The following is a 27,020-nucleotide window of genomic DNA, read 5'->3' on the forward strand; positions in this document are numbered from 1 at the left end:
AGCTCTATGCTTTTTATCAAGACGTGCAGTCTTCTTCCTCACCAAAAATAAATAAAAAAAATTTTTTTAAAAAAAGAGATAAACTGGTCTACCTGGCAATGTATTTCTGGTAAATATTTACATCTTCAGTGACAGCTGGTTTCTCTGTGGTCAGTCCATTCCTAAAGAGAACACAGGGCAGAGGGGGTGAAAGCAAGGTCAACACCTCTGCTGCAGCACATGGGCAGGTTACTAGATCAGTACAGGTTTACACATTGTATGTGACCTCATTTTTTACCTGCTTTTGCCCCTGTGCAAAACTCTTCCCCCTGCTCCCGTAAAGCTAAGCTCAACAGAATCCATGGCTACCTAGAGACGTGCATGGGCAAGTCACATCCTGGTGATTCCCGCTTTAGAAACGCACACTGGTTGGCAATAACAGCTCTGCTATCCAAAAGCTGAGGCACTGGCCATCTGCAAATCTGGGCCAAAATCAGCCATGAATACAGCCACTGTGGCGTGAGCTGCTCCGATATTACCACAAGCACCTTACAATCGCAGCAATCCTAAGGCCAGCTACAGGAAGTTAGTATGTTTTCAGTAGCTCTGTTACCAGGCACAGCCCCCACTCTGGTATGTTCGCTGCTGAGAGGTGGTATCCTGGCAGGCCCAATCTCCAAAGTGGCTGCTTAGGATCTCAGCTTCCACTGGGAGCGATGGGGGAAGAAGCCTGTTGGAAAGGTTGGCCTTAGGAACGGAGGAGTGGCCTAGTGATTACAGCTGCTGCCTCAGCACCCTGAGGATATGGATTTGATCCCAGTGCTGTTCCCTGTGACCCTGGGCAAGTCACCTAACCCTCCATTGCCCCAGGTATTATGGCTAGATTGTGAGCCTGCCAGGACAGATAGGGAGTAGCTGGGACAGAAAGGGAGTAGCTGATAAAAGAAAAAAAAATAAAATTGTACACCGCCCTGAACTTCTCCAACATAGGCAGTATATCAAATACCAATAAACATCAGAAAAGCCAAATTGTGCTGGCCCATGGGGACAGAATGTTGTATTGCTAGGCTCAGAGAACTGCAAATTTAAACAGACCAGCCTCTCCCAAACTCAAAACCAACTCTCCCCCAGTATAAGAAATAAAACAAACTGAGCCTGAACCTCACAAGACCTCAGTTCATCTTACAAGACCTAAAAACATCATGGGGGTAATTCTCTACAGGTCACCAAAGGTTTGGAGCGCAAATTCTAGATTGGCAATTGCACAATTGCTGTTATACAGCAGAATACTAGCGTAAGTCAGAATTTACGCATTTTTGCCAGGCCACTTTACACCATATCAATGGCTAACATTCGTATATGTCCATAACTAAATGTCATGGTTGCGTATGTAATTGTTGGTGGGTAAGATCTGGCACACCACAAACTTGCTCGTGCCCCTCCCATGTTCATACTTCCCTTGAAGTTACACACTATAGCATTTGCGTGCTAAGATTATAGAACAACCACCAAGTGCAGTTATGCGCATAACTGCAAATTAGCGGCAATTATCACCAGTGATCACCAATAATTGGTTGGTAGTGCCAATTGGAGGCTAATTTTTTAAATTAAGTTACACATAGGCATTTTCTATAACCCATGTGTGCAATTTTGAACGCCAAGCAAAAATCTGGACGTGCAAGATTACAGAATTCTATGACAGGGCACTTGCTTTTACGTGACGTTTCCATGCGTTGATTACAGGATTCCAGTTCTTTTGCGGGTGGGTGTACGCTTACACACACAGCATGGCAAGGGGGCCTTCACATGGGCGGAGTATGGGCAAGGCATGGGCACTGCTGCCACGTACAAAACTCTGTGTGCATCCTGGCCCCATTCATTATCTGCAGTTATGCCACACCTGCGGCTGGAGTAATTGCAGGCACCTGGAACTCAGGCATGCCACTTACGACTATTCTAGAATGGAATCTGGGCATCCAGGCAGCGGTGTAGTTAAGAGTGAGCGGCGCCTGGGGTGGTGGCGTCCCTCCCCCACCATGCGTGCGCCCCTTTTAACCTTCTCCGGCATGAGCAGCATGCCCACATCGGTGTCAGCTCACCCTATGATGTCATTTCCTAGGTGCAGGAAGTAACATCATAGAGAGCGCTGATGCCGACGTGGGAAGCGACCTCGCGCCGAGGAATAAAGGTACGGGGGAAGGCAAGGAGTGGGCGGGGGAGCGGAGAGGAGGGTTGCTGCGCCCTTAGCAAGACTACGTCCGGGGTGGACTACCCCCTCCCCCTTACTTCGCCACTGCGTCCAGATGCCATTGCAGAAGAGTCTGATATTCAAAAGCACTTATGTGGTCAGAACCACTGCGGAAAGCATTAGTGCTCCTTTTAATAAAAGTCCGTGTCACTTCTCTATATAAGCTCTGATTGTTTTCCCACATGGAATGTTTGAACTTATATGCTTGGGAAAGGGGTGTCGTTTGGGGGTGGAGCAAGGCCAGGCGAAAACCCAAAAATTGAGCCATTAAACATGTAAATGCAGACACATATATCGTGGTTATAACTTTAAATGGATGCAACATCTGTTTAAAATGACATGCGAGTTTCAGCAGCGGTACTCGTACATATTTTCAGTAACTTTATCTTATACCTTTAAAGTCATGTGGCAACCACACCACCGAACATGATCTCGTTATAGTCCAGATTCTATGGTCTTAGGGCAGCACCCTCTTGATCAAGGGAGGCCAAATCACGATCCTCGAGGGCCACAACCCGGTCGGGTTTTGAAGATTTCCACAACGAACATGCATGAGATCAGTTTGGAAGGACTGCTTCCATTGTATGCAAACCAATCTCGTGCATATTCAGTGTGGACTGGGTTGTGGCCCTTGAGGACCAATGATTGCCCACCCTTGCTCTTGATCAATCGTGCGTGCTGACTTATCTTGTACAGTACTGTGTACACTAAAGGCAGTCTAAAGTGGCCGACTAGGTACAAAGACTTTGGGGAGCTCTATGACTGTGGACCAGGCAGGAGAATTTGAAAATCTGATTGTGTGGACAAACTCTCTGCTGGCAAAGAGAAGTGCATGCACACATCTAAATTTTCATTCTGCATCCATCCTTTATGCCCTTGAAATAATATCTTTTTAATATGGCTAAACGCCTATATGTTTTGAAGCTTGCATGTGCATTTTTGCCATTCTAAAGAAGGCAAAACTTGGATAGACCCAAGTTCCTCGAGTAATTTAGTATTTACTAGGGCAAATGGTTTTGAAAACTGTCTGTCACTTGCAAGAGGTACAGAATAACCCTTCTTAGTATCTTATTTACACATGCCTATGTCTCCTAGGATTCTCTACTGCAACTAAATAAATGAGCCACAAGTGGGCAGACAAGAGCACAAGCTGTCCTTGGGTTCTCCCCTTCCTTTGCCTAGAACCACAAAAATTTAACCAGAAGCCTTACTTGACTGTCGAGACTGTTCCAGTTGTAATGGAGTCCGTCTTTGAGAAGGTGGACTTCAAGTATTCGGGAGTGTTGAAAGGCAGTGAGACAGAGTGCTCAGCAGAGGGGACAGGAATGTTGGGAGTGCTTGTAAGAGGTGCAGGGGCCAGGCTGGGTACCACCGCGGCTGCCTTTGTTGGGGTGGGTTTCTGGATGTTATGGACATCGTATTTGGAAGGCCGCCCTACTTTGCCAGTCTTGAAAGCAATGGCACCACCCATGTCCTGACTGCCTTCGCCTGGCTTGAAGAGGTGAAGGTATTTGACATTCTCTAGGTCATACTTTGAGGGCTTTTTGTAGGTGTTTCCATTCTGAGGCCTCAGTGTCTCTCCTGTCTTCAGTTTTTGGATGAAAAAGTCATATTTGGAGGCTCGAGACATTAAGCCCTGCATCTGGGAGTTGCTGGCAGAAGGCAGAGGCGGGACAGAAGTTTTCGATTCTTGTACAACGGGTACTTCCTGCCCGGCCACCCTGTTACCCTGTTGCTGCCCACCACACTCCCTTGCCATAACCAACTTTGAGCTTGGCTCCTCACATTTGGTGCTCTGGGAGGTCACAGACAGCTGCTCCCCAGCTTTCAGCTTTCGGATGTATTCTTCATACTTGGAGAAGCGGGCCCGCTTGTGACCAGCGTCCTCCGCAGGGAGAGAAGCGCCGGTCAACTGTGAGGTAGCAGTGTTTAGCTTCCCAAAACTGATCTTCCTGGTGAGCTCATCTCGTACATTCTGGTCGTCATAGCCAAACATTCCCAGGAACTCGTTCATTGTGGTGGCGGCATAATCCCGCAGCGATGATGCTTCCCCTGTAGAGAGAACACAGGGACACACTGCTCAGAGAAGGCTCAAACATGATCTACGCCCGTCTAGCTCACTTGTTAGGTTTTATGACTCTTAAATTAATTTGTTTAAAAAAAAGTAATTAATACTGGGGTAAAATAAAAGGAGTTCATCAATGTCAGGAAAATCAATTTCCTAAATGTTCTTGCCGATGGCTTTTCAGTACATTAAACAAAGTTTTCATAAATGTCTCTGCACTCACTGCAGCTTAATACGAAAGAGAAGTCATTTTACTGGAAGTGAGGCCAAGTCGGATCTGGCAGCAGGCTCGCTCTCGGCCACTCTGGGGAAGACAATGTCTTGTGGGCGTACACACAGATACAGAGAGAGATGTGCGAGTGCGTGTGTGTATGTGTGTCTCTGAGAGAATTCAGAATGGGGGTGAAATTTTCAGATGGCCTGCACAGCTGCTTTTAATGCACATTATTCATTTTAAGCCCATTTCGTTCTCTTTGGAAATAAGTGAAAATCATATATTTACAGATAAACTTTCTCTTAAAAAAATCAGGGCTCGGAAGTCAGAGTTGGAAGTAATTTTGGGTGAATTCAGTCAGCAAAAATGCACTGACTTAAAATAACAACTTGCAACATTATAATATACAGTAGATTTATCATTTTATACTTCCTTGTCCTGGATCTAAAGTACTGGCAAATATAGAAACATAGAAGGCAGATAAGGGCCACGGCCCATCTAGTCTGCCCACCCCAATGACCCTCCCCTACCTTTCTCTGTGAATAGATCCCACATGTCTATCCCATTTGGCCTTAAAATCAGGCACGCTGCTGGCCTCAATAACCTGAAGTGGAAGACTATTCCACTATTACTTACAAGTACTTAAGATCCAGAACAAAAAAAAATGTAAAGTCTAATATCAGTAGAAGTAGAAGTTAGAGATGGAGACAGTAGAAAAACAGAGAAGTCAGCGTTGAGAGCTTGATGCAAGGACTCTACAGCTCTGCATACAATGTGGCTAAGGGCTCCTTTTACGAAGGTGCGTTAGGGCCTTAACGCGTGGAACAGCCCGTGCTACAAAGGCCCCGCGCGCTAGCCGCTACCGCCTCCTCTTGAGCAGGCGGTAGCTTTTTGGCTAGCGCGCGCTAATCCGGTGCGTGGGTTAAAAACTCTAGCGCGCCTTTGCAAAAGGAGCCACATTACAAAAGTCGCACATCTCTTTAGAAAGAGAAAATTTTCAGAACAGTTTAACTGGCCAAACACCTTCGCCACTATACGTGTAGGAGAACGGCTCTCAGTACCCACTGTGGATTTTGTATGTGGCCAGGGAGCCCTCCTCCCATATCAGGTCCATATAAAAACTCGCTCAGCACCCCACTCTTGTTATCAGGGTTCCCTCATGCACGTCAAAGTCTCCTCTTCACCCTGTCTCTTATCAAGTTTCAAGTTTCATTAGGATTTTATATACCGCCTATCAAGGTTATCTAAGCGGTTTTACAATCAGGTACTCAAGCATTTTCTCTATCTGTCCCGGTGGGCTCACAATCTATCTAGCGTACCTAGGGCTATGGAGGATTAAGTGACTTGGCCAGGGTCACAAGGAGCAGCATGGGGTTTGAACCCACAACCCCAGGGTGCTGAGACTGTAGCTTCAACCACTGCGCCCAGTCTCCCAATCCCAGGGTCATCTCATGGACAACAGCATCCCTTCTGTTCTCTAAAACTGGAGTCCTCAGGACAGTGCCTTGCAGTGAAAAGGCAGGGTTTTCTTGATGTCTGGGGTCTCTGGCAATGAAAGGGCAGGTTACAAAAAAAAAACACGAAGCAGAGTTTTTCAATGAGACCTGGAGGTGTCCGGGTCAGAGGTCGCCCCACAGTGCTGTAAAAGAGAAGACAGAAGATGGGCAAAAAGACCTGCCCCTCCCCTCATGTTTCCCTACTGGTCTCTTTAGCAGTCGAACTCTGCAGTCCCCCCCTGCCACTTTTAATGCACTGCTGGCTCCAGTCCCTCCAACCTCCCCCCTCGTCTGTTCAAATCACTCTCCCTGGCGGTAATCATCCGTCAAAGGGAAAGAAGAGCAGGTATGGGCTGCAAGAGCTCGTGCTGTCACATGAACTTCACTAATAGCTTTCAGAATCTGAGATAATTAGTGCTGTCTTCAAAAAGTTTAAAGATGAAATACAGCAGAGGCCATCAATCTCCGCAGAAGCATGAGGTGCTCTCCCGTACATTGCCACACACACACACACACACACATACACTGTAGAGAGTGAGGGTGTGCAAACAGATTACTGGAGACCTAAAACATTTCTCTGAAGCGCTAAAATTCTTTCCCGCTATTCAATCATCTCGCCTGTGCTTAAACCTACTTTTAATTCATTGGCTGTCATCGGGCTTTTGCCGAGAAAAATAAAACACCAGTAAAAACAAAGAGCGAAGTTCCTTTTACGTCATATTGCATTTTAGATTTGTGTGCGCGCCAAGATGCCTTTAAGAGTGTGAAACAATTTTTACTGATGACAAAAGAACAACAATAACAGCGTATGCAGAAAGGTACAATCGGGTCATCAACTATTTTCCCCCTTGTTCCAAACTAGGATAGAACACCCCCCTCCCCTCCAACACATGTCCAATCCCGCAACCAAACGGCCATCAGCAGGATAGGCACGTCGCTATGTAAAGAAGACCCAAAGCATAAGCAAAAAAGGGATTAGACAAGAAAACCCCCAAAAGAACATCAAATTCCCCCCCCAGCACTCTCCACCACAGCCTAGCTCCTCTCCCCCTCCCCCAGGATAGAGCTGAGGTATGAAAGGAAACCAAAAAGCTGTGTAAAACAGGGTATATTTAAAGCAAATTCAAACTTTGGCTGCGCTTTTGAGGTGGGATCCCAAACAGCTCAAAAACGGGTTTTTCCGTTTATAGGTGCCTCTTGCATCCTTAGCTTCCCAATCCAGTAACTCAAGGATAGGCAGTCTCCAACCCCAATGAGAGGGAGGTTCCTGCGAGCTCCACTCTTTCAAAATCGCTTTCAAACCCAAGATACCAAGCTTCCTAACCCACAATCGAGCTTCCCTGCCCTCGAACTCCGCAGGAACCCAACAATCCCAAAAGGAGCATCTCGGGAGATATCAGCAGGGGCTGGCCCAGAATGTGTCTAATAAACGCTCCAGTACGCTTCCAAAAGGATTGCACAGCTGAACAACGCCAAAAAAAAAACATGAAAGAAAGTGGCCTCTGCAAAGTTACACTTCAAACAAAGAGGAGCCGGGGCATAACCCATGCCTTTACAGAATATAAAATAATTCCATCCACATAAAAGTAAATCATCCACATAAGAGCCTTAAAGGACCTAGTCCGCTAGGGATACAGGACCCAACACGGTCCGCGTTTCGACAAAAAGTCTTCTTCAGGGGTCCTATAAATAATGAGGGGTCTTATAAATAATGCCCGTGTCATTGTATGTATGTACCCCTCATTATTTATAGGACCCCTGAAGAAGACTTTTTGTCGAAACGCGGACCGTGTTGGGTCCTGTATCCCTAGCGGACTAGGTCCTTTAACCCTTTCAGGACCAAGGGACATATTTGTCCCATAACTTTAAAATCCTATAAATTTTGATTGGGATAGTCTACAGTTCTAAATTTGATATGTACGGATTCCATATGATACTGCCTTTATGTAAACAAACTGGTTCCGACATTCATTCATTAGCGTCGTTGCCAGATTGACGAGAAGATTCACTTGCCACACTGTCCATAAGCCAGAAGTGTGATTTTTTAAATAAAAATAATGATATTTCACAAAAAAAATCAATTTTTTGGCATCTGCAAGCCCTTTTTACCATAAAAATGTCGTCAAAACCACAAAAATTGGCCTACGATCCTTATGGTCCTGAAAGGGTTAAGGCTCTTATGTGGATGATTTACTTTTATGTGGATGGAATTATTTTATGTGGATGATTTTAGTGAACCTTTGGAACTTTGATACTTTCAAATAAAGTCCATTTGGAAACATCGTCACTCCACAGAGTTTTTTTGGTTTTCTCTGGATTTTTTTCTTTGTGGATATTTTGGGGTCAATTCCTTTTGTTTTTTACAGAATATAAACCCTGAACTGCCAAGCCCACATTTAAGACAGGTTGAGGTCAGGCATACCTGGGTATGCCTGACTGCACCACATAACGTGCCATTTATAGGATTCAATAAGTTAAGGCCCAATCTTAAATTGCGAGCCCAATGTGCACAGTCAATTTATGCACGCAACTTAATTGTTTTAACAAGCCAATTAGCGCCGATTAGCAATTAACTCCTAATAATTGGCACTAATTAGAAGTTACGTGCACAACTTTATAGGTGTATTCTATACAGTGGTGCACTCCATTAACAGCGCATGAATCTCAAAAGGGGTGTGGTCAGGAAAGAATGGTGGATTGTGGGCGTTCCTAAAAGATAGGAATATGCCCACTCTACACACAACTTAGGTACGGGTATTTAGGCCTGGTTTTCCTTGACTTAAATGGGGACACCTAAATGTTGTGCCATGCACAGCTGCTAAGTGCAATTTTATATATAGTGGATGCATTTTATAGAATCACGCTAAGCAATGTTCCAATCGGTGCTGATTTTTTGAGCATCATATCTAGAATTGAAGGGCGGGTACATAAGTTAAGAGACAAGTCCATGCCCCTCCTCTGTCCCGCCCACATACTCATCCCCTGCAGTTACATACTGCCTTGTAAAATAGCACCCAGTGTGTTGACACGGGCAAAGCATGAATAACTGCAGTCACCCAGTTATAGAATTGCCCTTCACATATTTGTTAGGTGCCATTGACTTGTGTTTGAGTCCTAGTGGCTTGGTGATCATCATCAAATTTATTACAAATTTGAGCAAAACGCTTATCAGGATTTCTAAGTGAGATACAAAGAAATTAAAAATTGGGTACCTAAAAGAAATACAACCTAAAATAAAAACATTGCATTTGACTCTCCACAGACTGGTCCAAAGGAAAAAGGGTCAGGGTCAGAAATACATACCTTATAGAATAGAGAACAATTAAGGAACAAACAAATTAGTCAAGTTTTTGTGGCAGAACACAGAAGTAGATTGCCGGGCCTTTCTTCTGCGCAGTATAAATTTGATGGGTTCATAGACAAAACCGCCGAAGACAAAGGCGCGCGCCGACAACTGAGCGCAAGACGGAAGCGCGCGCCGAAGAAAAAGTGTTTTTAGGGGTTCCGATGGGGGGTTTTGTTGGGGAACCCCCCCCCCCACTTTACTTAATACAGATCGCGGCGGCGTTGGGGGGGTTTTAACCGCCCTCATTATACTGGAAACTTAACTGTTTCCCTGTTTTTTAGGGAAAAAGTGAAGTTTTCAGTAAAATGTGGGGGGTTACAACCCCCAAACCCCCCCACAACACGGCGCGATTTCCACACACCCCGTCGGAGCCCTTTAAAACAGTCATTTTCTTTGGCGCGTGCCTCCACATTGCGCTCAGTTGTCTGCGCGCACCTTTGTCCCGGCGCGCTTTTGACCTGACACCATTTGATGTTGTCATTATTGTCGCATCAAACGCGATCCTCCACCTCCAACACTGCCCACCTGCTGCTGCCCAGACAGATGGGTACATCGTTAGTCTGCCATCTCCGCTGAAACCTGTCCGCCTTGGGAGGCCCTGCTGGTAGTGAAACTACCAACGGCCTAGCGTTCAGCTGCTAAGATGCGCGCAAGCCCTACACCATGGACCATATTCACCTATCGCTTATTTATACTTTAGTGCTCCATCACACACTGCTGGTGGCTTAAGAACTGAGAGGCTGAGATTCAGCATGAGAATTAACTGGCTGGGGAATGGCTGCCGACCAGTTAACTTGCATCCTGGCGGCTAACCAGTCATTTTCAGTGGTCCAATTAGGGCTGAAAAATAAGCTGACAATGTTGGGAGCGTTCAGAGGACTTGACCACTTCAGTGCCAATAGTTAGAACTTAAGCGGGCAAATGAGGCCACATAAAAAGCAGGCCTATCTTTGCCCGCTAAGCCATAGCTGGTTAAGTCTGAATATCGCCTTAACTGGCCATTCGCTAGCTGGCGTCGAAAAACCCAGATATTCAATGCCAGTCACAGGAAATGGCCCAGCACTGACTATCTGGGTTTAACGCTGGCAGCGAGCAATCAAAGTGCTGCCTGCCGTCAGTAAAGTCTCATATTGTATCATTACCAAAAATTTAAAGAAAAATAAAAAAAAGAGTTTAGAGTACACCAGATTCAAGTAGAGGGCAAGAGAATAGCACCAGACACAACGTCCAAGACGAAAGGTTTTATTCAAAACAAAACACTTGTGGCCACTTTTCACCTAACTTAGTTCCTCAAAAACTATGTTGTGTTGAAGATTATTTTTAGATTACAAAATGTTCCTTGTTGCTTCTCTTGACCCTCTGATGCAGCCTGTTGAGGTGAAATGTGGCCATGAAGTTACAGGGAAATACTTTTAAAACCAATAGGAGGAAATATTTTTTTTCCACTCATAGGATAGTTAAGCTCTGGAACACGTTGCCAGAGGTTCTGGTAAGAGCGGATAGCATAGCTGGTTTTAAGAAAGGTTTGGACAAGTTCCTGGAGGAAAAGTCCATAGTCTGTTTGAGAAAGACATGGGGGGAAGCTACTGCTTGCCCTGGATCGGTAGCATGGCATGTTGCTCCTCTTTGAGGTTCCGAAATCTTGCTGTTCTTTAGGATTCTGAATGGAATGTTGCTACTCTTTGGGTTTTGGCCAGGTACTAGTGACCTGGATTGGCCACCGTGAGGATGGGCTAGATAGACCATTGGTCTGACCCAGTATGGCTGTTCTTAGGTGTGCCAAGTATAGGGCAATCAACCCATTGTGCTATCACTGATGAGGCACTGTGGAATGAGGCATTATGACATCACAATCTCAGCTCTGGAATCTTGCGATTCTTTGACATGCTGGAATGTTGCTACTCTTTGGGTTTTGGCCAGGTACTAGCGACCTGGATTGGCCACCGTGAGAACGGGCTTCTGGGCTTGATGGACCATCAGTCTGACCCAGTAAAGCTATTCTTATGTCGAGCGTTTTGTGTTGAATAAAGCCTAGTATCTTGGATGCTGTGTTCAGCGATTCTATTCTCTTGCCCTCTAGCGGAACCTATAGCCCCGACCTCTGTCTGCACACCAGATACATGGCAACTACTACATCTGGGGAGAACAATTTTTGAAGTCATTAACTCAAGTCAACTGGCTTGGCTTAACGTTTCTTTTGCCTGCCCAACATATGCTTCAGCTTTCATAGCCAGATTAAAGAGAGACACTCACATGGGCAAAGAAAGGTCTCTCTCATCTGATCTTCCAGTCTACCAGCATTAAGTCTGCCCCTGCTGGGCTGCCCACACCACTTCTGTCCAGCCTAAACTGGAAGCCTTTCTTTCTCTTGTAACAGGGAGAACTGGATGGGCTGTGCCAAATGCTCATTTTCGTGGAAGGGAAGTTCATGCTCCATCAGAATCCGATAAACTTTGGCAGAATCACCAATAACCACCTTGCCCCTTAGAGATTATTATTAAAAGTTAAATTGCATTGGGGGGGGGGGGGATTTCATAATAGATTTACTTTTTTTAAACAAGCCTAAACACTTGTAACAGTTCAGCTTATAAAATGAACCCTTAACCTGGTGAAGATGAGTTAAACTAAACTAAACCTTAAGTTTGTATACCGCATCATCTCCATAAAGATAGAGCTCGGCACGGTTTACAGGTAATTCAATAAATGAGGGAAGGACATAATAAGAAATTAGGGGTTATGAAGAGGATAACTAGCTTTATGTTTTGGAGAAAAGTCAGGTTTTCAGATGCTTTCGGAATAATTGGAATGAGCCTAGGTTCCGCAGCGGGGCAGGGAGGTTATTCCAAAGCTCAGTGAATTTGAAGAAAAGGGATTTCCCTAATTTACATGTGTACATAACACCTTTTATTGAGAATGAGAAAGAGAGAAAAAAAGGAGAAAGAGAAAAAGAAAGAGAGGAAGAGAGAGAAAAAAGGAGAAAGAGAAAAAGAGAGCGAGGAAGAGAGAGAGAAAAAAGAGAGAAGAATAGAGAGAGAAAAAAAGAGAGGAAGAGAGAGCAATAGAGAGAGAAAAAAGAGAGGAAGAGAGAGAGAAAAAAGAGAGAAGAATAGAGAGAGAAAAAAAGAGAGGAAGAGAGAGCAATAGAGAGAGAAAAAAGAGAGGAAGAGAGAGAGAAAAAAGAGAGAAGAATAGAGAGAGAAAAAAAGAGAGGAAGAGAGAGCAATAGAGAGAGAGAAAAAGAGAGGAAGAAAGAGAGAGAGAGAAAAAAAGAGAGAGAGGAAGAGAAACTAAACTAAACCTTAAGTTTGTATACCGCATCATCTCCATGAAGATAGAGCTCGGCACGGTTTACAGGTAATTCAATAAATGAGGGAAGGACATAATAAGAAATTAGGGGTTATGAAGAGGATAGCTAGCTTTACATTTTAAATAGATAGCTTTATGTTTTGGAGAAAAGTCAGGTTTTCAGATGCTTTTGGAATAATTGGAATGAGCCTAGGTTCCGCAGCGGGGCAGGGAGGTTATTCCAAAGCTCAGTGAATTTGAAGAAAAGGGATTTCCCTAATTTACATGTATACATAACACCTTTTATTGAGAATGAGAAAGAGAAAGAGAGAAAAAAAGGAGAAAGAGAAAAAGAGAGCGAGGAAGAAAGAGAGAAAAAAGAGAGAAGAATAGAGAGAGAAAAAAGAGAGGAAGAGAGAGAGAAAAAAAGAGAGAGAGCAATAGAGAGAAAAAAGAGAGGAAGAGAGAGAGAGAGAAAAAGAGAGGAAGAAAGAGAGAGAAAAGAAAAGAGAGAGAAAAAAAAGAGAGAGAGGAAGAGAAACTAAACTAAACCTTAGGTTTAGATAGAGCTCGGCACAGTTTACAGGTAATTCAATAAATGAGGGAAGGACATAATAAGAAATTAGGGGTTATGAAGAGGATAGCTAGCTTTACATTTTAAATAGATAGCTTTATGTTTTGGAGAAAAGTCAGGTTTTCAGATGCTTTTGGAATAATTGGAATGAGCCTAGGTTCCGCAGCGGGGCAGGGAGGTTATTCCAAAGCTCAGTGAATTTGAAGAAAAGGGATTTCCCTAATTTACATGTATACATAACACCTTTTATTGAGAATGAGAAAGAGAAAGAGAGAAAAAAAGGAGAAAGAGAAAAAGAGAGCGAGGAAGAAAGAGAGAAAAAAGAGAGAAGAATAGAGAGAGAAAAAAGAGAGGAAGAGAGAGAGAAAAAAAGAGAGAGAGCAATAGAGAGAAAAAAGAGAGGAAGAGAGAGAGAGAGAAAAAGAGAGGAAGAAAGAGAGAGAAAAGAAAAGAGAGAGAAAAAAAAGAGAGAGAGGAAGAGAAACTAAACTAAACCTTAGGTTTAGATAGAGCTCGGCACAGTTTACAGGTAATTCAATAAATGAGGGAAGGACATAATAAGAAATTAGGGGTTATGAAGAGGATAGCTAGCTTTACATTTTAAATAGATAGCTTTACGTTTTGGAGAAAAGCCAGGTTTTCAGAGTTGCCATATGTTCCGCACATAAGCATTCCGAACGCCAGTACGACACTTTGGCTCTGCCTAATCCGTATCGTCACAGTGGCTTCAGACCCTGTAGGATCACCAAAGCTCTTCTATCCACCTCACCTGCTTAGCCTTTGAATGCGACTTGATCCCCTTCAGCCATACGACAAACATTACATGACACTTCAGCGGAAGTGGCCAATTTGTTTATTTAGCTAACATCTTTCTCATGCACGTCAGAAAACAAAATTTCCAGGGTTTTTGGGTTTTTTTTTGCATATACAAGGGGCTCAACTGCACACCTGTTGGGGCTGAACACTCATTTACTGTGATTCAACTCATCGAGTTCCTGAGTCTGAAAATAAATCTTTAATTCAGCCTCTCGCTTCAGATGTGCAAGTCTTCTGTTGTTTTTCTCTCCAACCTTTACATTCTGCTCACTGAACACTTCTCCCTCTCCTCAACTGTAACCCTAGAGCCCTTACACCAGTAATTAATCCAAAACTCTTGTGAAGCTCTTGGATTTCGTTATTAATGCTAGTCTGTCTCTCCTCTGCTTTTCAGCTCTTTGGGCTGTAAATGAATCCCTGAATTTCTAGGCCAGGCTCAGATTCTCCTGCCTTTCTAAGGCATCGATGTGAAACTCAACCTGCTCAATTGAAAAAAGCAGGAAAAATCTGAAAATAAAGCCACAGGAGTGGAAGATCATGAAATGTCACCGAGTAGTTCCATTACTAGAGACAGAAAATCAGGCAGAAGGAATAGAGGGAAGAAGAGATGGGGAGAAAGGGAAAAATTGTACAGCAAGTCATAAAAGTGGTTTCCTTTCTTTAAAAAAAAAACACATTGGAATTGTTTAAGCTGGTTTAAGCCCAGTGCCGTCATTACCCCTGGGCAGCAATGCACTTAGGGAGAGGTCATTTGAAGCCTTTGGAGGGAGGGGCTATTATACTTCTCTGATAGCCCTGCCCCAGTACAGAATGTCACGTCCCACTTCACGGGACCACCAGTTGGGCACTGAGTTAGTGGCCTGTGTGTGAAAAGAGAAGACTGAGAGGAGACATGATTGAAACATTCAAAATAATGAAGGGAATAGACTTAGTAGATAAAGACAGACTGTTCACCCTCTCCAAGGTAGGGAGAACGAGAGGGCACTCTCTAAAGTTGAAAGGGGATAGATTCCGTACAAACGTAAGGAAGTTCTTCTTCACCCAGAGAGTGGTAGAAAACTGGAACGCTCTTCCGGAGTCTGTTGTAGGGGAAAACACCCTCCAGGGTTTCAAGACTAAGCTGGACAAGTTCCTACTAAACTGGACTAAACAGGTGAGGCTGGACTTATTTAGAACACTGGTCTTTGACCTGGGGGCCGCTGTGTGGGCGGACTGCTGGGCAGGATGGACCACTGGTCTGACCCAGCAACGGCAATTCTTATGTTCTTACATCTGTGCTGGGATGAAAGGTACAAAGATCGCCCCCTGCTCTTCAATTTCTAGATCCCTCAGCCACTAAGCTGGGCAGGAGTCTAGAATAGAAAGAATGAACTGGTTTTTACACCTCTTAGCATCTTCTTTACCTGGGTTTCAGAAACAGGCTTGAATTCTTCCATCCTAACTTCCAAGAATTTCCAGTAGCAAAATATGGATGACAGTGCTGAGGCGGAGCGAGGGCAGAGCGTTGATGCTCTGCCTAATTCTACAGACAGTCGTAGAGCTGTGCAGATTCATTTCGGCCACTAAAAAAGGCTGTCTTAACTTAAACCAGAGAAGCTGAATATTGAGGGTTTTGTGTAAAGGCAGTGCCATCTCTATGTACACTCAGCACAGATATCCGGTTCATAGACAACCCCGCGAAAGACAAAGGCGCGCGCCGACAACTGAGCGCAAGACGGAGGCGCGCGCCGAAGAAAATTACAGTTTTTAGGGGATCCGACGGGGGGGTTTTGTTGGGGAGCCCCCCCAGTTTACTTAATAGAGATCGCGCCGGCGTTGTGAGGGGGTTTGGGGGGTTGTAACCCCCCACATTTTACTGTAAACTTAACTTTTTCCCTAAAAACAGGGAAAAAGTGAAGTTTTCAGTAAAATGTGGGGGGTTACAACCCCCCACAACGCGGCGCGATCTCTATTAAGTAAAGTGGGGGGGGTGTTCCCCCCACGCCCGCCCGTCGGAGCCCTAAAAACAGTAATTTTGTGCGGCGCGCACCCCCGCGCTGCGCTCAATTGTCTGGGCGCGCTTTTGTCCCGGCGCGCTTTTGACCTGACATCCAGATATCCATACACCCCCAAATTCTCTCTCTCTATATATAGCACCCAAAAGATTGGTGTCAACTAGAATGGCACTTAGCACAGTTCTACAAGGTTTGCGGGCCTTTTACAGAATCACTTTTAGCGCCTGTGTGCATCCCGTAACTTGGAGGACCCACTTAGGCCGGTGTCAGGTGAAAAGCGTGCCGGGACAAAGGCGCGCGCAGACAATTGAGCGCAGCGCGGAGGCGCGCGCCACAGAAAATTACAGTTTTTACGGCTCCGACATGGGGGCGTGGGGGGAACCCCCCCACACTTTACTTAATAGAGATCGCGCCGCGTTGTGGGGAGTTGTAATCCCCCACATTTTACTGAAAACTTCACTTTTTCGCTGTTTTTAGGGAAAAAGTTAAGTTTACAGTAAAATGTGGAGGGTTACAACCCCCCACACCCCCCACAACGCCGGTGCGATCTCTATTCAGTAAACTGGGGGGGCTCCCCAACAAAAACCCCCGTCGGAGCCCCTAAAAACTGTAATTTTCTTAGGCGCGCGCCTCCGTCTTGCGCTCAGTTGTCAGCGTGCGCCTTTGTCTTTCGCGGGGTTGTCTATGAACCACTTAGGCCAGTGGGAGTGTTTATTAAAAAAAAAAAAAAGACATTGCCTGCATCTTGTACAGTTGTCTGCAGTTTCTTTTTGCTTTGTATCTACAGTGGGTTCAAATCCCATGTCGCTCCTCGCGACCCTGGGCAAGTCACTAAAGGGCAAATTCTATAAGAAGCGCCCAAAAGTTAGGTGCCGATATAGGCACCGTTCAGGGCGATTCAAGTAAAATTGGGCGCTGTTTAGTGAGTCACGCTGAGCGGCACCTATTTTGGAGGCGCCCATTAAATAGGCCAGCTCTAGGCACAGCTATGCATTAGGCGCCCTTGCAAGCGCTTAAGCACGCTTAAGAGCAGTGATTCTGTAAGAAGGCACCTAACACTTAGCCACGCCCACACCTAACATGCATAGCGCCTATTTTTTTGAAGGCCGCCTAAATGTTTAGAGGTGCCTTGTTACAGACTCGCGCTTTCTTGATAGGCACCTACGTTTCAATCAGTGTTGATTAAAAAGCTTAATTGAGCTTGTTATTCAATTTAGATAGGCGCCTACCTAGTTGGGCACCTCCGAAATAGGTCCCTAACTTTAGTCGCTGGTTACAGCATTTGGGCCTTAATCCCCCATTGTCCCAGGTACATTAGATAGAGTGGGTGACGGGATAATCGCGCACCAGACGCCAGCGCGCCGACAATTCGGCGCAAGACAGAAGTGCGCGGGGAAAAAAGTAATTTTTAAAGAGCTCCGACTGGGGGTTTGGGGTGACAACCCCCCCATTTTATTGGTTAGTGTTCGCGCTGCCGTTGCGGGGGGTGAAACCCCCCACATTATAGAGAAAACGTAACTTTTCCCGAAAAAAATCAGAAAAAGTTCCGTTTTCGCTATAATGGAGGTTTCCAATCCCCTGAGCCCCCCTCCAACAGCAGCGCGAACACTAACCAATAAAGTGGGGGGGGTTGCCACCCCAAACCCCCCGTCGGACCTCTTTAAAAATTACTTTTTCCCCCGCGCGCTTCTGTCTTGCGCCGAATTGTCGGCGCTGGATTGTCAGCGCGCTGGCGTCTTGCGCTCCACTGTCTATGAACCGATAGACTGTCTGAATGTAAAGCACTTAGTTTATAAGTTGTATATAAATACTATAAATAAAATGAAAATTAGGCCAGCTAAAACCAAGGCTAAATGCCTGTGTCTAAGGGCTCCTTTTACTAAGCTGCGATAGCATTTTTAGCGCACGCGTTAAACCCGCGCCTTCCTCAGGGATCTTTGGCTTCCTGCAAGGGCGTGAAACGCAACTCATGCAGGAAAGGGCTTCTGGCCTGAGGCTCCAACCCCAGCTCCAGCCTCTGCGTTTCACTCCCTTGCAGAAAGCCAAAGACCCCTGAGGAAGGCGTGTTCGCCGAAACACAACCGTGTAGGGTCCGGTTGGACTATTATATTTGTATTTTAATGGTTTTATTGCGAAGAGTGAATAAACATCTATATCCACAATCTTTTGTTTTTATCGTTGGATTGTTTTCACTGCGGAATATTAGGTCTTCTTTTTGTTTCTAATATACCGTATTTGCCGGCGTATAAGACGACTTTTCAGTACCTTAAAATCCTCCCCAAAGTCGGGGGTCGTCTTATACGCCGGGTACTGTTTAGAGAGCTGCACGGGGACGCTCCTAGGGTCGCGGGGATCCCGTGGGGACGCCTCCGAGGGTCGCGGGGCTCCTGCGGGGCTGGATGCTCAGTCTTCTGGATGTACGCGGCTCTTCTTCTCCCTACCTTCTCTGCTTGCAGCACAGAGCCGAACGGAAGTCTTCCCGACGTCAGCGCTGACGTCGGAGGGGAGGGAGGGCTTAAACAAAGCTTAAACAAAGCCCTCCCTCCCTCCGACGTCAGCGCTGACGTCGGGAAGACTTCCGTTCGGCTCTGTGCTGCAGGCAGGGCAGATAAGGAGAAGGAGAGTAGCCTCGCGGTTCGAGTGGCTACCAAGGGAGAGGGGCGGCCGCCCCGCCCCGGTTGCAGCACAGCCGGCCAGGTCCCCTTACTTTTGTGGCACTTCCCCGACCGACCGATAACAGCCCGGGTCCGACAATCCTCCCTGCCCTGTAGCCGCGAATCTAAATTACCTTCTTACAGCAGCTGTAAGAAGGTAATTTAGATTCGCGGTTAAGGGCAGGGAGGTTTGTCGGACCCGGGCTGTTATCGGTCGGTCGGGGAAGTGCCACAAAAGTAAAGGGACCTGGCCGGCTGTGCTGCACCCGGGGCGGTAGAGAAGGTGTGCGGAAGAAGGGGTAGTCTTATACGGCGAGTATATAACAAAACTCTATATTTTAACTAAAAGTTGGGGGGTCGTCTTATACGCCCAGTTGTCTTATACGCCGGCAAATACGGTATTTATATTTGATCATTTAACTAACGTTATGCTGGTAACAAAATTGTTAAGTATGGAATACAGAAATACACGCACCCACAAAGTGCCAGGATGTAGATGCTCCAATAGGGAATACTCAAAAGCACAGAACCAAAGTGGATAAACAAAAGTGTCCTTTAACTCATCTGATAAATCCAAATGCCTTTATTCATCCAAAGCCTCATAAAATTCATCCAATGACTCAATGACCCGACATGCACATGTTTCGGCCTATCCGACCTGCCTCAGGAGTCTTTTGAGTCTTCGACGGGTGTATTTTGAAAAATCGTATGGAATACAGAAATACACGCACCCACAAAATGCGACTGCTAAAGTGAACAGTCGTAAAGCATTAAAAATCGCTGCGACCATGCTGGAAACAAACAAACCCCCCCAAAACATTAGGAGTCCTAATTATTCTACAACACACAAACGCACATGGGGCCAAACACTAGATGCTCCATTACAGAGTTACCCTTTCCATCATCATCATCATCATGCCAAATAGACAGATTTTCAGCTGAGTCAAAGGTAGGTGGTTCAGGAACCTCCATATTACTAGAACAGATTATTCATTTTTTTTCTCCTTTTGAACATTTTTTTTTTCGATTTTGAGCTAGATGCATATGTTTAGTCGGAACGCACTGCGAGAGGTTGTGGTAAGAGCGGATAGCGTAGCTGGCTTTAGGGAAGGTTTGGACAAGTTCCTGGAGGAAAAGTCCATAGTCTGTTATTGAGAAAGACATGGGGGAAGCCACTGCTTGCCCTGGATCGGTAGCAGGGAATGTTGCTACTCCTTGGGTTTTGGCCAGGTGCTAGAACTTGGATTGGTCACTGGGCTTGATGAACCATTGGTCTGACCCAATAAGGCTATTCTTATGTTATTATTTTAGCTTTTATATTGCTAAACCTATCCTGAAAATAGGCTGAAAGGCTCAGGAAATAATATATACAAGATAAATCATCATTTTTCCCTCCTAGGTTAAAAAAAAAATAGATAAAATGACAGTTTTTCATAGGAGATGCAATCATTTTTACTTGACAAACACAAAGCCTGAGTCAGAGACTCTGCACATCTTAGAACATCGGAGAAACCTCTTATAAGCACTGAACTAGAATAGCCTGGCCCCTCCTCCACATTCCCCTTCATTACAACATATTACCAATATCTGGTATTAGAAAGAAAATGAGCATTTTCCCCATTGCCGTTTCACTATGAAGTAAGGGCAAGACATTAAAAAGGCCTGTCTCATTTTTATATAGCGAAAACCCTTACATCAGTGGTTCTTAACCTTGTTGGAGGTACTGAACCCCACCAGTTTCATATGCGTGTTCACCGAACCCTTCTTTATTCCCTTAGTTTTGCCGGGGCTAGACTAGAATTACTCAACTTGGCATTGCAAATCATGCAATTAGGACGCTGACTCCCATCACGTTCCATTATACATGTGAATCCATATTGTACATATTCGTCCGACCACTTTCGTATTTTGCTCGACATAGTTAGTAAGGGATTAAAATATTAAGATAGGTATCACACGACGTACCATCAGAACAGTTACAATTCGACTACTGTGCGCATCAAATCCCCTGCAGCACAGATAGGCCAAGCGATGTTGCGTGATCACCTGCAGTCAATTATGGACAAGCGGGTCGTATCATCACGAATCATAAGCGCTTCGGTCACGTTCAATCATCTATCAGTTAAATCACAAATTTTGATCAGGAATTGATTGATGTATATAAGGCGTTAGTTACAGATTGATAGATCAAGAAACCGAGTACACGATCAGTCTTGATCAAAATCACTGAATAACTGATAGATGATTGAACGTGACCGAAGCGCTATATGAGTCGGAGGTGTGTTTTGACCTCCGCCGAACCCGCGAGACTGACTCACCGAACCCAGGTTAAGAACCACTGCCTTACATGATCATACTACATAATCATCAACAGGAGAGACAAGAAGGAAAGGAAGAACAGACAAGAGTTCTGCCCAGAATCGGTAGGGATTGGCGAGACAGACATATTTTCAATCAACCCATACACTTTCCCAAATGGAAATCAAAATTCCTGCACAGGACTTTTGAGACTTGCATACATGTCAAAAGGGCCTCATCCACCCTGCTTTTTGCTTCACCCGCACTCTTAGCAGCTGCATGGCCCCAAGAAGCGCAATTCTCTTAGCAACCATTTGCAACGCTGAGGCTTTGATCTACTCCACCCCTTCCAGGGCAGCAAGCATTTGCATCTATTCCCGGTTCAATACTGAGCAGGGGAGAGAGTGGACATCCGATCAGGCCTCCACAACCATTGTCAAGTTCACATCTCGTAACTGATGGCCCCAATCACCTGCCGGGGTGGAGAGGATGACCACTGACTGACAGCAAAGAAAGTGCTGCTGGTGACATGAGGAAGCACAAGGGCTGTAACAAATCCCATTCAGCAGCACCGATGCCTACCTTTGACCTCTAACCTGCCTGCACTACTGCCTTTTCCTGCTCCATTGCACAACCGAGATTGCTGCGGCAAGACTTGCCAGGTTGTAAAGCAAGGGTTACCTTCACCTGATGTGAGTTCATAGACAACCCCGTGAAAGACAAAGGCGCGCGCCGACAACTGAGCGCAAGACGGAGGCGCGCGCCGAAGAAAATTACAGTTTTTAGGGGCTCCGACGGGGGTTTTTGTTGGGGAGCCCCCCCAGTTTACTTAATAGAGATCACGCCGGCGTTGTGGGGGGGTTTGGGGGGTTGTAACCCTCCACATTTTACTGTAAACTTAACTTTTTCCCTAAAAACAGGGAAAAAGTGAAGTTTTCAGTAAAATGTGGGGGGTTACAACCCCCCCACCCCCCACAATGCCCCCACAACGCGGTGCGATCTCTATTAAGTAAAGTGGGGGGGTTCCCCCCCACGCCCCCCCCCGTCGGAGCCGTAAAAACAGTAATTTTCTGCGGCGCGCGCCTCTGCACTGCGCTCAATTGTCTGCGCGCGCCTTTGTCCCGGCGTGCTTTTGACCTGACAGTCCTGATGTGCCATTCTACATGGGCCATGCGCATGGCCATGCCATGCATGATGTGCCATGCGCATGGTTAGAGCTACAGCCTCGGCACCCTGAGGTTGTGGGTTCAAATCCCACACTGCTCCACGTGACCCTGGGCAAGTCACTTAATTCCCCCATTGCCCCATGTACATTAGATAAGAGTTTGAGCCCATCGGGCCAGAGAGGGAAAATACTTAAGAACCTGAATGTAAAACCACTTAGGCTATAAGTGGTATATAAATAAAAATAAAATTACAATTTGACAGAAGAAAGAGTTTACTTACAACATCAGGTTTGCTGGGGTTTAACTAGGAGCTCTGAAGAGCAGAGTTGAGGAGCCTGCCTCTGAGCTGCCAGAGCAGGAAAACACAACATAAGAACAGCCTTACTGGGTCAGACCAATGGTCCATCAAGCCCAATAGCCCGTTCTCACAATGGCCAATCCAGGTCACTAGTACCTGGCCAAAACCCAAGGTGAAGCAACATTCCATGCTACCGATACAGGACAAGCAGTGACTTCTCCCATGTCTTTCTCAATAACAGACTATGGACTTTTCCTCCAGGAACTTGTCCAAACCTTTCTTAAATCCAGCTACGCTATCCGCTCTTACCAAATCCTCTGGCAACGCGTTCCAGAGCTTAACTATTCTCTGAGTGAAAAAAACAGACTCCTGGGCTATTCCCATCAGTCTGGAGCCTCTATTCACCTGGCCTTATCGCTGCTCCTTGCTTGGTTCCCGCTCAATGCCCGGCTCTCCGAGCAAGCATCTTGGTTCCTGCTCTACATTGGATCTAGTAGTCTGGTTCCATGCAAGTCCTGCTCCTCCCAAGCCTCCATAGGTACATCTTTCCTGCAAGTACTTTATACCTTAAGCAGGATGTCCCCTAACAGAACTGTTCCAAACCAAATGACAGCCTGCAAGTTCAACCAAGCGACATAACAAGAATGCCCATTGTTCCCTCTGTGCTTCAAGCTTGCTGTCTGCAGTTCTGCTATCTTTCAAGCAACAAGAAAAGGGGGTTTCAACCTGGCATTCAGTGCTAGGTCTGTATGGCTTTTTTTTAAGGGGCATTATCCACCTATGTTTTCTGCTACACTGCCAGATCTCAATTGTTACAATCTTGACAACTTCATCCAATGTTCTCATGTCTTCTATCCTTCTGTTTTTCTTCTCGCTGTTACTGTTCCCTGCCATGACTACTGCCTTTGTCTGTCTCTTTTCTATTCTCTGTAGGCATGGTGTTTAAGATGTCCATTATACATTTTTGGGTGCAGTTCAAATTCTTGTGATGTTATGTTGTTTCTCTTCTTTTCGACCACACAGCTGCATGTGGCTCCCGTCAAAAGAAGGAAAGGGAAGAAAAAAAAAAAAGAGCTGAAATCCTGCAGGAACAGAAATATACCAGCTAGGAATGGAGTAAAGCAGCCATGTTCTTCCCCACTAGAGAATGACGTGGGGACAAATTTTCCCCATCCCCACGGGAACTCATTTTCCCATCCCATCACATTCTTTTCCTGTCCCTGCCCCATTCCTGCAAGCTTCAAGCTCATCTATACAAGCCTCAAACACTTCAAAATCATAAGTAGAAACATTCTAGAGCTCAGATTGTGATGTCATAATGCCTCATTCCACCAATGCCTAAGCTCCGTCCTCATCTGCACAAGCATCATAAGTAGCAACATTCTAGAGCTCAGATTGTGATGTCATAATGCCTCATTCCACCAATGCCTAAGCTCCGTCCTCATCTGCACAAGCTTCAAACACTTCGAAATCATAAGTAGCAACATTCTAGAGCTCAGATTGTGATGTCATAATTCCTCATTCCACCAATGCCTAAGCTCTGTCCTCATCTACACAAACCTCAAACACTTCAAAATCATAAGGGTGCAAGGCTTGTGCGGTTAAGGCAGAGCTTACAGGAATAGGGCAGAGACAGTGACAAAACTCGTGGGACAGGGAAATTGAGTTCCTGCAGGGCCAGGGAAAAATTTGTCCCCGTGTTACTCTCTACTCTCCACTCAAAACTAATATGCAAGCAGGTAAGAGGCTGGGGATTTGATTTTCTTTTTTTGTTTGTTTACATTTACTTCCATGCAAATACGTTTTATTTCATATTTACTGCACCGTGTCAGGGCCTGTCTAACTTGCTTGTGCTTCACAATAGCAAGCAAAGAAAACTACAAATGTCCATCAAGGTGTTGTGTATATAATATATGATCATCCTGTAGATATAATGGTGCTATCCAGTGCTATAAATAGTCAGTGAGAGTCATGCTTGCTAATGGTATTTATCTGGAGCACACCCTGGACACCCGACTTATAAATAAAACTGTAAACTGTAACAGCATTGTATGTCTTTTGGTATCTCTGAAGACTCATTGACGGGTTAGTGCATTTCAGAATATGCAAAATGGACATGTAGAAAGTGTGTATTGTGCCAATGAGTGTGATGGAGGGAGTAAGGTTGTGAATAAAGGAAAAGCTGGATTAAATTACAGTGGGAGTTTGGGAGCTGGTCCAGTGTTAAATGCTGTGCACTGCCATGAGAAAGGTCCTCAGTTCAATCCTTGAGCTAGGTTTTCCTCTCCCCAGGCTGACTGGCTGGGAAGACCAAAGAGTCAACATTTAGAGTCCTCGTTCTCACAGCTTAATGGCGCACCTAGTGGATGGAGTCCAGTACTGTACGGTTTCACATTTGGTGCTCCAGCTGAGACTGGTACAGTGGTGCCTCACACAACGAACTTAATTGGTTCCAGGAGCAAGTTTGTTATGCGAAAAGTTCGTTATGTGAAACGCGTTTTCCCATAACAATACATGTTAAAAAAAATAATTCGTTCTGTAGCATAAAATATGCTAAGATGACATAAAAAAAGATAAATTTGTTATTATTTTTATTTAGATACATCTAAAAACATAATTGTTTTTTAAAACAACACACATTTTTTAAATTTAAAGACAGACTAAGTAGAGTCTAATTTTACAGTGAGAGAGGGCAGAGTCTCAGCGGCAAAAACTGGGACTTAACTGTTCATTTTTTTTTTTTTTTTCTAGCATCGGGGAAGCGGCGAGAGTAGCTCCGCCCCCCCCAACGCATCAGCAGTAGGCGCCGGGCCCCTGCGAGCCGACGGTCCGCCACTGCACAGGGAGCCAGGCGGAGAGAGGGCAGTTAAGCGCAGTGCCTGCGCGGAAGGATGCAGCTCGGGCGACTTCGTTGTGTGAAATGAAGTTCGTTGTAGGAAGCAAGACCTGAAGTTCGTTGTGCGCAGCGTTCGCTGTGCGAGGCGTTCGTTATGCGAGGCACCACTGTATCTGCAAATGACTAAACTAGATGTGTTGGGGGAGGGGCTTGAAGGGGACCATCCCTGGGCGGTTGGCAATTGCGAATGAAGGTTTATGTCCTAGACACCAGCCCCAATGCTAATTGAATTGAAAAGCCAGAGTAGTAGAAGGAAGCTGCATGCAAAAGACGATACATACTGACAGAGAAAGTGGCACAAGCACTTTAAAAGTCATTTTTGCATAGGAAATTGCAGACAGATTTCATCAATAGGGAAAGGTTGTTACTAACCACGTCGGAGTATTATCCCAGTTAAAGAGCGGGTTTATTTAGGCTAGCATTAAGTATCCACAGTGGCAGCACCTTCTGCACACCCCAAATATCTCTATCCAAGCTGCGATGAATATTTTCTCTTTTAAATCAATTTCTCCCAGATGTCTGCTTTTATGACAGCTGCTCTTCAAAAGCTTTATAGAGAATGACACGGTGACAAAATTCATCAACGTTCCCGTCTCTGCGGATAACCGCGGGAAATAATCCCATGTCATTTTCTAGTGTGTTTTTCAACCTCAGTCCTTCTACATCAGCATTCTTCAAAGCAAAGCTTGCGGGTCAGTGGTTGTGGCCATTCATACTCTGATTCTTATAGGAGCCAAGGATAATGAAGCCATTGTGACATCACTGATGTGATTGGCTCTTAGGCACTGGTGGAATGAGGCATTATGACATCACAATATCTGCTCTGGATACCAGAGACTGTCATTCTGTAGTGTCTGTTTCAACCTCAGTCCTTCTACACCAGCATTCTTCAGAGCAAAGCTTGCGGGTCAGTGGTTGTGGCCATTCATACTCTGATTCTTCCCTCTCTCCTTAAAGAATGACATGAAGATGGTTTCCCGCGGTTATCCGCAGAGACGGGAACGGTGATGAATTTTGTCACCATGTCATTCTCTACGTAGAGACCAAAGGGAATTTAGCTGGATTAATCCTAATTTGAGGCAAAAGTAAAGAACTGACAAAGGAGGCAGTAACAAAAGCTAGGAGCTCCTTCCATCCAAGCAAGAACAGCCAAGATGACCTGAAAGTGATTTGAATTTGTACCAGGGGGTAAAGAGGGGATGGGATGTGATAGACCGCTTTTTCTGTGTGGTTACAATCAAAGCGGTTTACATATTTTAGACAGGTACTTATTTTGTACTTGGGGCAATGACGCGTCACGTGACTTGCCCAGAGTTATAAGGCGCTGCGGTGGGAATCAAACTCGCAACCTCAGAGTGCTGAGGCAGCTGCTGTAACCACTAGGCCACCCCTCCACTCCACGACATTTTGTTCATGTTTTCAGCAGGAGAAAGAGGCTTAAATTTGCGTGTGTAACAGTTCTAGTTTTCTGTTGTGTCACCAGACTGCGTCCATAAGTCCAACATCTTGTTTCCAAAAGAAACCAGCCATCACTTGGGAAGTATCCAACAGATCCATTCCCTATTACTCACTTCTAAAGGCGGTAGTCCTCATGTCTGCCTCGCCTTAACTGATAAATGGATCCATCCTCCAGAAACTTGCCCAAACGGGTTCCAAACCCACTATCCTACCAGCCCTAACCATATCCACAG

General features: G+C 45.3%; 1 protein-coding gene across 6 annotated transcripts in view; it reads right to left on the minus strand.

Moving 5' to 3' along the window:
• CASZ1 (castor zinc finger 1) overlaps positions 1–27,020 on the minus strand; it is a 623,486-nt gene that overhangs the window by 79,578 nt on the left and 516,888 nt on the right. For 5 of the 6 annotated variants that reach the window (XM_033921948.1, XM_033921949.1, XM_033921950.1 and 2 more), the window contains 2 exons: positions 3,439–4,279; positions 93–161 (listed from right to left, as the gene is read on the minus strand). In XM_033921948.1, coding sequence (XP_033777839.1) covers positions 93–161; positions 3,439–4,279 — 910 coding nt within the window. The remainder of the gene's footprint in view (positions 1–92; positions 162–3,438; positions 4,280–27,020) is intronic. The other variant, XM_033921947.1, reaches the window with a different exon arrangement.

Source organism: Geotrypetes seraphini, chromosome 15 (genome assembly GCF_902459505.1).
Source record: "Geotrypetes seraphini chromosome 15, aGeoSer1.1, whole genome shotgun sequence".
NCBI lineage: Eukaryota > Metazoa > Chordata > Amphibia > Gymnophiona > Dermophiidae > Geotrypetes > Geotrypetes seraphini.